This window comes from Glossina fuscipes, unplaced genomic scaffold (genome assembly GCF_014805625.2).
Source record: "Glossina fuscipes isolate IAEA_lab_2018 unplaced genomic scaffold, Yale_Gfus_2 90, whole genome shotgun sequence".
Classification (NCBI taxonomy): domain Eukaryota; kingdom Metazoa; phylum Arthropoda; class Insecta; order Diptera; family Glossinidae; genus Glossina; species Glossina fuscipes.
In genome coordinates, this window is record NW_023998444.1 from 2,273,617 (window position 1) to 2,287,499 (window position 13,883).

A 13,883-nucleotide genomic window follows, 5' to 3' on the forward strand; every position below is an offset into this window, starting at 1 on the left:
CGCTAAACCCCCAATAGGAGAATTGCGATTCCGTGCACCTCAACCGCCCGAACAGTGGAAGCATGTCCTCGACTGTACTTATTGCCGCAGTAAACCGATACAAAGGAATGCCATACCTAAATTGGCTCAAGGTTCAGAAGATTGTCTATATCTTAACGTATATACCAAGAAGGTCAATATAAGTTAGCGTTTGATTCGAAAAAATTATTTCATAATTAAAATCCTTTAATTTGTAGCTATATAGCGAAAGCCCTTTGCCGGTTATGGTTTGGATCTACGGTGGTGGCTTTCAATTAGGAGAGGCAACACGGGATTGTTGTTCGCCGGATTATTTTATGTTTAAAGATGTGGTGTTGGTTACCTTTAACTACCGTATTGGAGTGTTTGGCAAGTACACAAGACTTGAATCTAATTTCGAAATCGTTTCAATTATTTTTGATTCGTTTAAAGGATTCCTAAGCCTTAATGATCCCGAATTAGATATACCTGGTAATGCTGGTCTTAAAGATCAAGTCATGGCTTTACGTTGGGTCAAGGATAACATACATAATTTTAATGGCGATCCGAATAACATAACGGTGTTTGGGATAAGTGCTGGAGCAGCTTCAGCACATTTCCTTATGTTAAGCGAACAGGGACGTGGCTTATTCAACAAGGCTATTTTGCAATCTGGTTGCGCTTTAAACCCTTGGGTTACGACAACTTTGGCTGATAGGAATTATCGTTTTGCCTGCTCTCTTGGATATCAGGGTAATAATAATGACCGGGATATCTATGGATTTCTAAGCAAGCTAGAAGCAAGATATATGATCGGTGCCGAAGACCGTCTTTTAAATAAAGCAGAGCGTTTCGATCACATTGCAGCTGTATTTCTTCCTGTAGTGGAACCATACGAAACCCATCATTGTATTATTAGTAGATCTTACAAAGATTGTCTAAAGGAAGCTTGGAGTAACAACATACCTTTGATGATTGGCGGCGTCTCGAATGAAGGTCTTTTGTACAAAGTTGTCGTCGATTTGTATCCGTTCCTTATCGAAGAACTGGACGATTGCTCGTCATTGTTAATGCCAGAAACGAAAATATCGCGAACTCCACAAGAAATCCAGAAATTGTCTTTAGAGCTTAAGAGAACCTATTTCGAAACTAGTAAATTGTCTATGAAACAAAACTTATACGAATATTTACATCTATTTTCGCACCGCAATTTCTGGCATGGTATACATCGTGTCATATTAGCACGTCGCAAATATGCTTCAGTTGTTCCCACTTACTGTTATCGTTTCGATTTCGACTCAGACTTTTTCAATCGAGTTCGTATTTTAATGTGTGGTTCCGAATCATATGGAACTTGCCATGGTGATGATTTATGTTATCTCTTCTATAATGTGATGACGACTAGTTTAGACATTAATACCAATGAATATAAAACCATACAGAGAATGATAGCTATGTGGTACAACTTTGCCTTAAATTCGGATCCCAACTGTCCGGAAATACAACCAATTAAATGGGAACCACTACACATGCATCCAGAAGCATATAAATGCTTGAATATTGGCGAAGAATTGGAATTTATGGAACAACCTGGTTACAATAAACTGAAGTTATGGGATAAATTTTACGAGAAAGTGGGTTTAATATAAATTACTAGTTAATAATACTAAAGATTGTCCATCAATAGGGTTTTCTGTTAAATACCCTCTTTCGCAAAAGAAATGATGCATTTAAGCAAGCAGTTACACCATCGAACAAACTCTTCCTATGTACATTTGCTTTTTGTTCTATTAAATAAATATGGAAATGGAATACTCATCTTATTGAAAATTTTTAAGTATATTTTTAAATGAACGGTTTTCCACAACGAGTTTTTACCCTATCCTATCACTTGTGTTTCAAGGGTTTGTCAATAGGTAGAAGGACTCGAGATAGATCCACCCTTCTGAAGTGATTCAGAATTACTTTCACAATCGATGTAAGCTTGTCAGTCTATCCAGTGTCCATCAGTCTACTTTCATTTTTACACAGTGGTGTAGGATGTGATCTACTTTAAAAGAATTCTAATAACTATCACATTATCGAGCAACCGAGTGATTATCCAAGTGGCTAACAGAAGGCATAGACTAAAGATGATAATATGAGAAACAATACCGATACTATTTGGTTTTAAATGATTTCTTAAGCAATTATAATTTTCACTGTAATTCATCATTGATCGATTCAGCAAACTTTGAAATTTCAAATAAAAGTTTCCATTGCCTGTCGTAATTTTATTCGTACTTACAGCTGGGACGACTAAGCCCAAAAATAATTTTTTCGGAATAACAACCCCACCGTCATATACAACAGATTTCGATAACTCGATTTTATTTTTCAGTTTAGATATAGAGTTTTTGGAAAAAGTTTCACAAACATCAGCACAAGTAAAACATACATTCACAGATTTTAGTTTTGCCGCTCCTTAAGGAATTCAGTCAGGACTGATTTTCCATACAGGTCTCTTCTGATGCCACAATGATTCACTTACATCTACTGCCGGATTCTAAAGTTCTGAGTAATAGTTGTGTGCAACACTGTCGCAGAAGATATGCACTTGCACGACCGCAAAGATCATTTCAGTTACAATCCATTTAAGGAATTTGTCCTTCGACAGCTTGACGTTTTATAAAACAAACTCGCTGTAAATTAAAAAATTTCGTAGAGGTAAAGTTATCTTAACCTAAACTGATTCCTGTGTATTGAGCTAATTTTGGAGAAATAACCTTCAAATGTTATAGTCCTAGTAATCCTTGTTAACCTTGCGACACTGTGTGGATTTTCCTATAATACGCACTTTCGTCCTTCCGACTCTTCTAATAAACACACCGCCGCTATGCTACGAAGGCACAGAAAACTTTGGTAAATGGATGCCCCAACACAATGCAGAATGTTTAGTAAGCTTGTGCGCGTTTGCCTTTCTTTCTTATTCTGATCTTATTTTCATTTTGCTTTAATCTTCACGTTCTTAGATATTTGTTATTTAATAATTAATGTAGTATAGTTTACCCGGTTTTTGCTTTATATCTTTGCATACTTTTGGAAAGAAATTTATCTAGGCACTGCTTACTAATCTGTTCCAAGCAATCATGAACTGTTAATTGTATTTGCAAGTCTTATCCCAATCATTTCCTACCATGTTCGCTAATAATTTTATTTCTTAAACGGAGCGACGCTTCTTCGATATTTCTAAATATTTAGATTTAGCGATAGCTTTCATAAATACCATTCCCTGATTGGCTGCCACAAAATCGCCGAGACGATTGCCAGAATTTCTTAACGCATATTCTGCTGTGACGTAGGCTGCAGTGATTTATTTCCGTTCATCTTTACAACTGTAACCGCAATATTTCAGGTTTTGCGTAAATTTACTCCGCAAAACCCACACCTAACCCATCTACTTTCAAATCTCCACTACTAGCTTTTACTAATACTTGTTTGTCTAACCACCTTCCTTACCTATATTCGTTTGTAATCACCCCTCATCCAAGTGCCTTCCTAGGTCTTATGTCATCCGTTCTCTGTCTCTTGCTGTTAAAATGCGTAGTCCTTCAAATGCTCTTCAATGCTGCCCCTCCATCGCACCGTGAAGCTTATGATATTTCGGTTAGCTCTACATTGTCGAATACTTGGGGTATAGCTACGACGCGGGTATAATCACCGCTGAAAACGCTTAAATATATTTTAGGAGAGTTCATACCACTACTCAGATATCTAATAAAAACTATAGTGTAACGGGAAAAAATTCTCAGCAAATCTCTTCTTGAATTCCCAAAAAAGTCTGTCCCTAATTGACACCTAAGTCTTTTAGGGTCCAGGTTAGCATAATAGCATGAATATTTTTGAAAAATGTTACTAATACAATTTTACTATTAATCTGTATTCCAACTATTCTTAGTTTAAGAATTCTTCTTGTTTCCAATCTGGTTAGAGGCGCCTGCTCTTCTACATAGATCTTTGCTCTGAAGACATTGAAGACATTGCCACATTTCGTTCAATTTGTGGCAGCAAAAGTTTCATTAAATAAGTTTTAAACATTCTTTTAAACTTTAAATAATAGTTTTTTTGTTAGTAAAGCTACAATCGAGACAAATTTCATTTTTCGAAGTTAAGACATTTTATTATTCTGCCCAAGATTTTCAAGCAAATATAATTTTTTTTTTTTTAATTAATTTTTTACTATATCAATCATTTAAAATCACGAGATCTTTTTGTGGACAAGCAGTCTTTTTACATGAACATGATGTCGCGTCTGTTCAATTCAGCGGCTTTTAAAATCTTCCAGTTCGATGTTTGTTCTCTAGCCAAGCATTTAAAAGCTAGCGAAACTTTGGTGAACCGAAATTATTGCAATAGAGGGTAAACAACAGTTATATAACAAAACAAAACAAAAAAAAAATTAAAGAAAAATAAAACTAAAACAAATTATTTTTCAGAAAAGAGTATGTCACCCTGGAATTACCTCAAGGTCGTATTAGAGGTTATAAAGCGCAAGGTTTATATGGTGACTGCTATTGTGGCTTTGAAGGCATACCGTATGCTGAGCCTCCTTTGGGACGTTTACGTTTCCTCTCGCCGGTGCCGGTCAAAAAATGGTCTGGGCTTAAGGATTGCGTGGACTTTGCGAATAAACCTGTACAAAAAAATGAATGGGGCATGATAGAAGGTTCAGAAGATTGCCTCTATTTAAACGTTTTCACTAAAAGTGTAAGAAATTTACGAAAGCTTGAAGAGAGAGGGTTTGCTTTTTATATATAAATAGAAAAAATTTCCAGATACGTCCTATAAAAAAGTTACCCGTATTGGTATGTATACCTGGTGGAGGATTTGTTAAAGGAGGTTGCCCCAAAGAATACGTTTTTGGACCAGACTATTTCATGATGGAAGAAGTGATTTTAGTTACTTTCAATTATCGTTTATCAATGTTCGGTAATATCACATTCACGACCATTTGCATTAGCAAATATGTCTTCCTTTTTTGTCTCCCGATGTCTAGGTTTCCTCAGTCTTTGCGATCCTGCTGCAAAAGTACCGGGTAATGCCGGTTTAAAGGATCAAGTATTGGCCTTAAAATGGGTCAGGGCAAATATCGAACTTTTTGGAGGCGATGAACGTAATATATGTGTATTTGGTGAGAGTGCCGGAGGAGCCTCAGTTCATTATATGCTTAGCACGGAACATACTCAAAATGTATTTCAAAAGGCCATTTGCCAATCCGGTAGCTTTTTACATAACTGGACCGTGGGCTATCATAACATCGAAATGTCATATTATCTTGCCTGCAGAAAAGGATATAAGGGTCCTAGGGATAATGATATACTCATTTTGAAATTTTTACAATCAGTACCCGCTGAAAAATTGATCGATATAGGTGATCTCGATCTTATGGCACGATATAAAGGCTATTTGTACGCCTTCTTACCCTCAATCGAACCGTATGAATGTGAAGACACCATTATGTCGAAACCGGTGTGGGAAATTGTAAAAAATGCTTGGGGTAATAAAATCCCACTTATTATCGGTGGTTGCAGTTTTGAGGGTTTATATTATTATCCGACATTGAAGAAATTACCGGATTTTTTGGATCACATTGTAAAAAATCCTGTAAAACTTCTGCCCAATGATATTCCAACGAATTGCGAAGAGAAAGAACATGTTGAACGTTGTGAAGAGCTGGCAAAGACTTTAACTAAAGTACATTTTGCTAATAAAATCGTAGGAAGAGAAAACATTTTACCCGTTTTGGATGTAAGTTTGCTTTTTTTTTTTAAACTAGGTTTATTTTATTTAAGACTTTATTGTTTATTTTGGACTTTAGATCTGATTGTTAATAATCGGTAAAACAAGGCCTCGGGTACAGAATTTAATTCCATTTTTATTTGAGTTTGTCTGCTTATCCGATTGCGAAGTTTCCTTCTTCTGCTTTATATAGCGGGAAGAAATAGATGCAAAACTTAATTGCCGAAATAAGCTTTGGATCTAACCTCCCTCAGCTAAATTTTGTGAAAAATTTCTTTTAAGACACATGTGCAAAGATCTTTCAAATACCGCCTCATCATCACATGCTCTCTATTTTGTACTTTTGCCTATTGAGGGAATAGAATCCTAGATTAGTTGATATTGTTAAATATATTTTGTTTCTTCTTTCTTTTCAAGTATTTTTCTTATCGTTTATTTTGGCATGGTCTTCATCGATTTGTATTAGCCCGCATGAAGTATGCGAAGAAAACGCCCACTTATCAATATGTATTTGATTTCGATTCAAAAGATTTTAATCATTTTCGTGACCTATTTTGCGGTGGCGATATCACGGAAGGTGTAGCGCACGCTGACGACTTGTGCTATCTATTTTACTCTTATTTTTCTGGTAGAAGGCTTGACGAAAAATCAGCTGAATTTTTAACGATACAACGCATGGTGAAGATATTTGCAACATTTGCTAAGACATCAAATCCAAATTGTGAATATATAAGCAATTGGCAAGATGTTGCAAGTGCGGGTGAAAATAAATGGTTGAACATTGGGAATCAATTGGAATTCGTTGATGTGCCGAAAAAAGTGCAAGAAAAATTTCAAGTTTGGGATAATTTATATGGTAAATGTTTGGTTTTATAAATTTTATTAAAGAAAATGTTTTATTTTAATAAAAAGATATTACATTAACTAGGTCAGAAGGAATATTTATTAAAAAGGTATTTGATGAAAATCTAATTTAGTCGAAGGAAAAAAGAACTTTTCATTAAAAGGCGTCTTGTTCAGAAAGTCATTTCACTTATTTCCAAGATTTCATTTAACTGCATTTTTTCACAGCCAAGATCACCGTTAAAGCGCACCGACTTCATATATATTTAATAGCTATAACAATAATGCTTGTATGAGAAAAGTCTTGTTTGATTCTGAGCAAAAGGTTTCGTTCGCTGCCTTACCAAATATGGAAGGTGAAAAACAGCATTTTCGGTCTACCTTACTTCAAATGTCAGCGAAAAGTTAAAAATGATGGTCACGCAAAAAAAAAAAACCATTAATTGCGTTAAGGACTTGTTGAACGACAGTGCCAAAACTGGTTTACCATATTTCGTTTTGACACTTATGCAAAATAAAGATACTAAATGAAGCGAACCGCCGAATGAAGACACGTGAGATCGCTGAGAGTTTAAATCTATTGCAGTCTACTGTTTTTGATAAAATATTTACACACTGAAAAGGACTCGGGGAAACGAGATTTCTTTTCGAATCATCTAATAATATTCCACTTATCTAAAGTAATTTATTCTCAAAGCTAAATACAAGCTGCAGAGTAGTAAAGCATCCGTGTTTAACTGTTCGTTAAAGTTAAATTATTTTTATTGAAGTCTCTTCTTAGTGCGAGCTTGTTACATAACACTGAGGTCTACAGACCACTTTACTTAGACTGTTGAATGTTTGTTGGTTATTGATAACTGGAGTTGCAATCTTGAAAAGGTCTTAGCCTAGCTATGCTTACTTCTAGTATTTCATTTCTTAGGTTATTACTGACTAGGTGAATGCGAAGGTTACTAGATTATTGATAAATTGGTTTATCGGTTAAACTAGGTTGCAGCTAAGGTTAGATTAAAGTAGGTTCTAGCTACAGTCATATTATCAATTAACCTTAACTAAATTTTCGATTAGAATGAATAAGCAAAGCAAGCATAATAAATCACATTAAAAATACACTATATTCAATGAATATATAATAGTAATAATACTACAGCAGTTACACTTTACTTAGGAGATTATCTAAGCGATTTGACGTTTTCTTAGCTAGTTGAAAGCAAGCAAGGTCATAAGTGAAGAGAATATACAGTTATCTGGCTCTAGAGGGAATGGAATTTTTTGCAAATATGCAAATGTTTAGATATCACCATATACATGTCCTTCAGCTCTTTGAGCTTGCTTTTGAAATTCTTACGATCGCACATATTGAATCTTATGAATTTATTAATCGATTGTTATTAATTAACTTATGAAATTAGACCTCAAATGAATTCAAATTCACATCTTAGGGTAGCAGAGTAGATTTTCTTTGTAGCTATAGTGACAGCTCAGTTGATATAGCCATAACACTTTGCCTTAAGTCTGCGTCCAATTTCCTATTTCTTTCCCTCTCCTTACATCTTTCCAACCATCACCGTGTTAGGCGTCGGTCTTTCTAAGAGACGCCTGCAAATACATTTTGATCAGCGACATCTATTCGTGAATGTTATAAAGTCATGCAAAATATCGATGTGCACAAAAGTTAAATTCGATGATTTTGATCTTTCTCTACAAAAGATAACTGTTTTCCATTTCCGAAGCCAATCAAACACGTTGAGAAGCTTATGGTGATGGTTCCGCATCATAACCCCCTTTGCACGAAAATGAGTCGATGTCTGGATCCCTACCAAGTCAATATGGAGAAAAGTTGTAGAAAGTGATGGTAAATATATCGATTAACATATATTATGCCGATTTTTCTCAATAAATACCATTTTCAAATGGAAAAATGATCGAAATACTTGCAAGAACTTAGTAGCGTGTAACTGTGCTTGTGGCACAGTTAGACTGCTTCCCACACAAGGTGCACCTAGTACTTAAGTAAGGCTGCAATTGAAATATATTTCAATTTTGAAACTTTGACGGATTTTGTCATTCTATCTTCAAACAGGATGACTGTCGGGCTTTTTTTTGTTTTGTTTGATTTGATATCACTCACAAAACACAAAACAAATTTTCTGCCTAAAAGCATTTATTTATTAATTTAAAAAATGCTAACTTCCGGTGTCACAAAATTATTAAATACTTTCGGTTTCGCAAAAGAAGATGATTCTGGGTATGTAAAAATATTATAACCTAAATGAATTGATGCTTTCAAATCATGTTTCCAGTAAACATTATGAATCTTTGAAAATAACTCAAGGCTGCATCCGAGGTTTGAAAGTCCAATCAATTTATGGCGATTGGTATTATAGCTTTGAAGGCATACCTTTCGCTGAGCCACCTGTAGGACGTTTACGGTTCAAGTCACCGCAACCCATTGCCTGTTGGAGCGGCGTTAAAGATTGCTTACAATTTAAGCATAAGCCGTTACAGAAGAATGAAAATGGTGAAATAGAAGGCTCTGAAGATTGCCTATATTTGAACGTTTTTAGTAAAAATGTATGCAAAATTTCGTTAATCAAAACAACGATCGCAATTAATTGTTGTTGGTTTGCAAAAATCTTTAGATATTTACTGACAAAAAATTGCCAGTATTAGTATGGATATATGGCGGTGGATTTGGTACTGGTGGTTGCATCAGAGATTACATATACGGCCCGGACTATTTCATGATGGAAGACGTAGTCTTAGTTACTTTCAATTATCGTCTATCAGTGATCGGTAAGGTTTATTTAGTAATTACATTGAACTTACTTTCGTCGTTTCTTTACTCATATATTTTATAGGTTTCCTTAGCCTTTCTGACCCTGATGTAGGAGTACCTGGCAATGCTGGTTTGAAAGATCAAGTATTAGCCTTAAAATGGGTTAAATGCAATATCGGTTACTTTGGCGGTGATCCTAATAATGTTACCCTATTCGGACAGAATGCGGGAGGATCTTCAGTTCATTATATGCTTAGCACAGATCGTGCTCGTAATTTATTTCATAAAGCAATTTGTCAATCCGGTTGCATGTTACACGATTGGGCCATCAGTAATGATGCCATCGAATTAACGTATCTTGTTGCGTGTAGGAAAGGATATAAAGGTCCTCGGAACAATGATAAATGCATTTTGGAATTCTTACAAGCAGTACCTGCCGAAAAATTAATTGATATAGATGATCTGGACACAGTAGGACGATATAAGAGTTATTTATATGCCTTTATGCCCTCGATTGAACCGTATGAAAGTGAGGATTCTATTATAACAAGACCAATTTGGGAATTAATTAAATCCGGTTGGGGTAACAGTATACCGCTTATTGTCGGTGGCACATCATTCGAAGGCCTATCTATGTACCCAATATTGAAAAAATTACCAGAAATTGTGGAAAGATTGAAAAATAAACGAGTCAAACTTCTTCCCAATGATGTTCCCATTGAATGCACAAATATGGCAAAAATATTATCTAAATTGCATTTTGGCGAAAAGCAGACAATTGGTGATAATGTTTGTTCACTTTTGGATGTAAGTATACATTGAAATTTCAAGCTATTTTTTTTAGCCTCAAATGTAAGCATCAGTAGCGTAACAGGGCCAAAAATCTTCAACAAAGCTTGTTGATATGTCCTAGAGATTCAGTTTTAGCTTCGTTACTTTTTCCGGATTCTTTATTTTCTTAGTATTCAGTAGAACTAAGCACTTAGGGAATATCCCCTATAGGGGCAAATACAATGACAGATAGAAGTGAGGGAAGAGAAACAAATAGACAGTTAGCATAATGTTGCGCTTTCAATCGGTAAGGGTTATGCTTTCCCAATTGAATACTTACCTTAAGTACAACTAAGCATGTTATTCCGCACCAACATTCGAATCCGTGAACGTTGCTCTTTCACAGTTATGTCTACTTACCATGCGGGAATATCTCTATACATAAATCTGATAGATGAGTATGGGACCAACACGAGTTAGTGACTTTAGTCTTCATAACTTAAATTTAAGTTTTGTTCAGGATACACTGTTTCGTAAACACTACAGTTTCAAAAAGAACTTATTCATCTGCACTATTATTTGGCAGGATATATTCCTCCGTTTGTGATATAAAGATATATTAAGTATGCGCGGGTGTATGCAACACCTAAAAGGACTTTAAAATTACCCATCTTTTCTGACCCTTCTGTCCATCCGACTGATCTATTTTCTTGTGTTCAGCCTACAAGGCGAAATTTTTGAGATTTATTGCAATCTGGGGCATTGGCGTCTTTTCGCCCAAGGGCGAACGCCGCTGAAAATGGCTCAAATCTTTCTAGACCGCTCTCTGGGGAACGGTTCAATAGTGCACCGTGTCCCATTATAGTCTTCTTACTTGATTTTTATCAATCCTAAAAGGGCGAATTTTTTACAATACAAATTGAAAATCTTTTCTATTTCAAGTACTATTCTTATCGCATGATCTGGCACGGCCTTCACCGATTTCTCTTAGCTCGTTTGAAGTATGCGAAAGCGCCCACTTATCAGTACTGTTTTGATTTCGACTCGCCCATCTTTAATCATCATCGCGAACTACTCTCTGGTGGTGATTTTACCGAAGGCGTTGCTCATGGCGATGATTTGTCGTATCTCTTCTATTCATATTATTCGTCTAAGCTCGATAACTACTGTCAAGAATATTTTATTATAAGACGTATGATTCGAATGTGGACAGCGTTCGCCAAGACATCAAATCCGAATTGTGAATATATATGCAGTTGGCATGATATTAAAACGGCGGGTGTTTGCAAATGGATGAGTATTGCCTGTGAACTGAGATTCATTGACATGCCGAAACAAATAATAGAGAAAATCAAAGTTTGGGATGATATATACGGTGATGGTATAGTAGAATAATAAAATTATCTAAAGTGGCAGAAAATTGGATAACAGCTTATCGGAAGTTAAATAACTGAAATAAATTAAAAAAAAAAAAAACAAAGAAAAAAATTGCAAAATATATATCGTTGAAAACTACTTATATATATAGACCGGGAGCCGAAATAAAGTTTTATACGATAAATAACAAAGTTATTATTCTACAAAGGTATACTTCCTACGATTGTTTTCATCGTACGTTATTTATGATCCGATGAAAAGTATGAAATGCTCGAGCCAGCAAACTGTTATCGTGTTGGCAGTGGTATTGTTGTGCGAACAATATGTATTAAGACCTGAAAGATTTATAACACTCGCTCATGCCTCTAGTCCGTCAGCTTGAGAATCCCTATGAATCTAGCCACCTTGTCTGGTTCCGAGCACAGTACTCGCATTCAATTGGTTTCGTGTAAGTAAGTGATTAAAAAATGCGATTAATAGATCGATATAGTCTAGTTTGGCGTCTTTTAACTTATTCTATCTTTTTTAACTTATTCTATAAATTACTTCAACTTTGTTTTTAGGATACAAACAGTTCCCGAAAACTGCGTCTAGTTTATGCGAAAACCATAGAGGCGGTTTCTTCCTATCTCTTTCTATCTTTTTCGCTTTATCTATCTATCTATCCATCTCTCTTTCTCATTCTCTTCACTCTTTGTCATTATCGTATCAAAAAATTCCATTTACTTCCTCATTTAGACGAGAAAATTGCTCTGTCGTCAAATTTACTTGTGTGTGATACCTAAGCTTCAATCTCAAAACTTATTTATGGGAAATACAGAACGATGGTCACGACAGAACATCAAAAGAGACGAATGAAAACGATTATATTCCTGAAGCGACTCACCTGTGGTATTCCTTCGGATTATTCGTTCCGCTTTATTTGTTGCATGTGTGCAACCGTGTCGCACGAGTCATTTCAATTATACGAATGCATGAGTCAGGCAAAGCGATTAACTTCTTATATAGAAAACAAATAAGAACATAATAGTTAGGCGAGACCGCCTATTAGATGCCTGCACCATTTCGCCTAGTATAGTCAGTCGCCCGTTTTAGTAGCAATGTACCATAAATTATACATTATTTTTATGCAAAGGCATATTTTTTATGAAGGGGCCTACATTGGAGGTGATCCAATTTTAGCAAACTTAATTTACTTTCGAAAAATTTTCTAATTTCTCAATTTCCCACATAGAAAACTAGACTATACTATCTCTCTATATACGGGCTCGCTTTCCGTGATAATCCCTGTATATGTTACGGTTTAAAATACAGACATATGTGATCCAAATTCTCTACCATTAATTTTTTTCCTAAATTTCTACTATGGACTAATGTTCATAGTAAAACATTAAAAACTAAATCTTTTCCGAAAGGACTTGCCGCTCATTAAAAATTTTATATGGAGCGGGGTTCAAAAAATGGAATCAGGTATTTCAAATTTGGTTCACTTCATTTCTATGCCAAATTGCTATTACGAACAAATTTTCGTCATAACACAATAAAAAATACATAGATTACGTCTTCTGAGAATGCTATAGACAATCTTAGATTGATTCAGAAACATTTTTTGATTATAATAAAAAATGTGGGACGCGCTCACGTCCTTCCGGCTTTTAAATACCTTACACCACCTGTGGTACGAGGTCCATTCATTTTGTGCAAAGATATGAAACACACAGAGGAGATTGAGGTAGAATTAGCTTTCATTACAAGATTTGGAGATCCAAAATTATTTCCTAAATCGTTTTGTCCGTCTGTCTGATGTTCACAGGCCACACATTTTGAGATGTTTTGGTAAAAATAAGTATACTGTTTGGTGTTTTGGCTAAAGGATAGTCACTATTAAGAACAATGTCGATTGGGTCACTTCTTCGACGACTTCCCATGTAACAGCTAAGTTTGAAAAGTCTTTGTATGAAGGTATGGCGACTTAAAACGTCACATTCAAAAGATTTTTATGATCTTACTTTTTACTGATACGTATTTTATTTGTAATTAGTTTAGCCGTCATAGATCAACGCGTTTTATAGGAGGATCTACTGTATACGAACATCCATTTGGTTTGTGAGCAGTAAAGTCCTACTTCATAAATTTATCAATTTTACTGAATATCTTCAAAGTGTTTATTGCATTTAGTGCAAGGTGTTCATTGATTTCGTGCTGAAAATGTATTGATCGTCTGTCTGGATAATCTGTAGCGATGGCAATACTTTCTTTAAATTATTTATACGCAACTATGATAGAAACAAATTTTAAATTTTTGAAATACTTCAGTTCTGTCATTCCGTCTTCGAAC

At 35.2% G+C, this 13,883-nt stretch overlaps 3 protein-coding genes across 3 annotated transcripts; all 3 read left to right on the top strand.

Annotated features, from left to right (window-relative positions):
- Nucleotides 1-86: 86 nt before the first annotated feature.
- LOC119638465 (esterase B1-like) lies at nucleotides 87-1,658 on the top strand. The gene is made up of 3 exons (XM_038035261.1): nucleotides 87-172; nucleotides 237-387; nucleotides 451-1,658. Exons 2-3 carry the CDS (start codon nucleotides 264-266, stop codon nucleotides 1,644-1,646), a joined length of 1,320 nt encoding a protein of 439 aa, XP_037891189.1. The 5' UTR covers nucleotides 87-172; nucleotides 237-263; the 3' UTR covers nucleotides 1,647-1,658.
- Nucleotides 1,659-4,279: 2,621 nt separating this feature from the next.
- On the top strand, nucleotides 4,280-6,651 carry LOC119638571 (esterase B1-like). The gene is made up of 5 exons (XM_038035439.1): nucleotides 4,280-4,395; nucleotides 4,473-4,743; nucleotides 4,812-4,965; nucleotides 5,033-5,784; nucleotides 6,193-6,651. The coding sequence occupies exons 1-5, from the start codon at nucleotides 4,280-4,282 to the stop codon at nucleotides 6,649-6,651; spliced, it is 1,752 nt and encodes a 583-aa protein (XP_037891367.1).
- Nucleotides 6,652-8,801: 2,150 nt separating this feature from the next.
- Nucleotides 8,802-11,563, top strand: LOC119638572 (esterase B1-like). The gene is made up of 5 exons (XM_038035440.1): nucleotides 8,802-8,866; nucleotides 8,922-9,192; nucleotides 9,261-9,414; nucleotides 9,480-10,204; nucleotides 11,111-11,563. The coding sequence occupies exons 1-5, from the start codon at nucleotides 8,802-8,804 to the stop codon at nucleotides 11,561-11,563; spliced, it is 1,668 nt and encodes a 555-aa protein (XP_037891368.1).
- Nucleotides 11,564-13,883: the final 2,320 nt, after the last annotated feature.

Bases quoted from the DNA above. Each gene is read 5' to 3' on its own strand.
- LOC119638571 (XM_038035439.1), top strand. From the start codon at position 4,280: ATGTCGCGTCTGTTCAATTCAGCGGCTTTTAAAATCTTCCAGTTCGAT. The intron at 4,966-5,032 runs GTAATATCACAT...CCCGATGTCTAG, and splicing joins TTATCGTTTATCAATGTTCG to GTTTCCTCAGTCTTTGCGAT. The intron at 5,785-6,192 runs GTAAGTTTGCTT...TTTCTTTTCAAG, and splicing joins ACATTTTACCCGTTTTGGAT to TATTTTTCTTATCGTTTATT.
- LOC119638465 (XM_038035261.1), top strand. From the start codon at position 264: ATGGTTTGGATCTACGGTGGTGGCTTTCAATTAGGAGAGGCAACACGG. The intron at 388-450 runs GCAAGTACACAA...ATTCGTTTAAAG, and splicing joins CTACCGTATTGGAGTGTTTG to GATTCCTAAGCCTTAATGAT.
- LOC119638572 (XM_038035440.1), top strand. From the start codon at position 8,802: ATGCTAACTTCCGGTGTCACAAAATTATTAAATACTTTCGGTTTCGCA. The intron at 9,193-9,260 runs GTATGCAAAATT...AAAAATCTTTAG, and splicing joins TGAACGTTTTTAGTAAAAAT to ATATTTACTGACAAAAAATT. The intron at 10,205-11,110 runs GTAAGTATACAT...TTCTATTTCAAG, and splicing joins ATGTTTGTTCACTTTTGGAT to TACTATTCTTATCGCATGAT.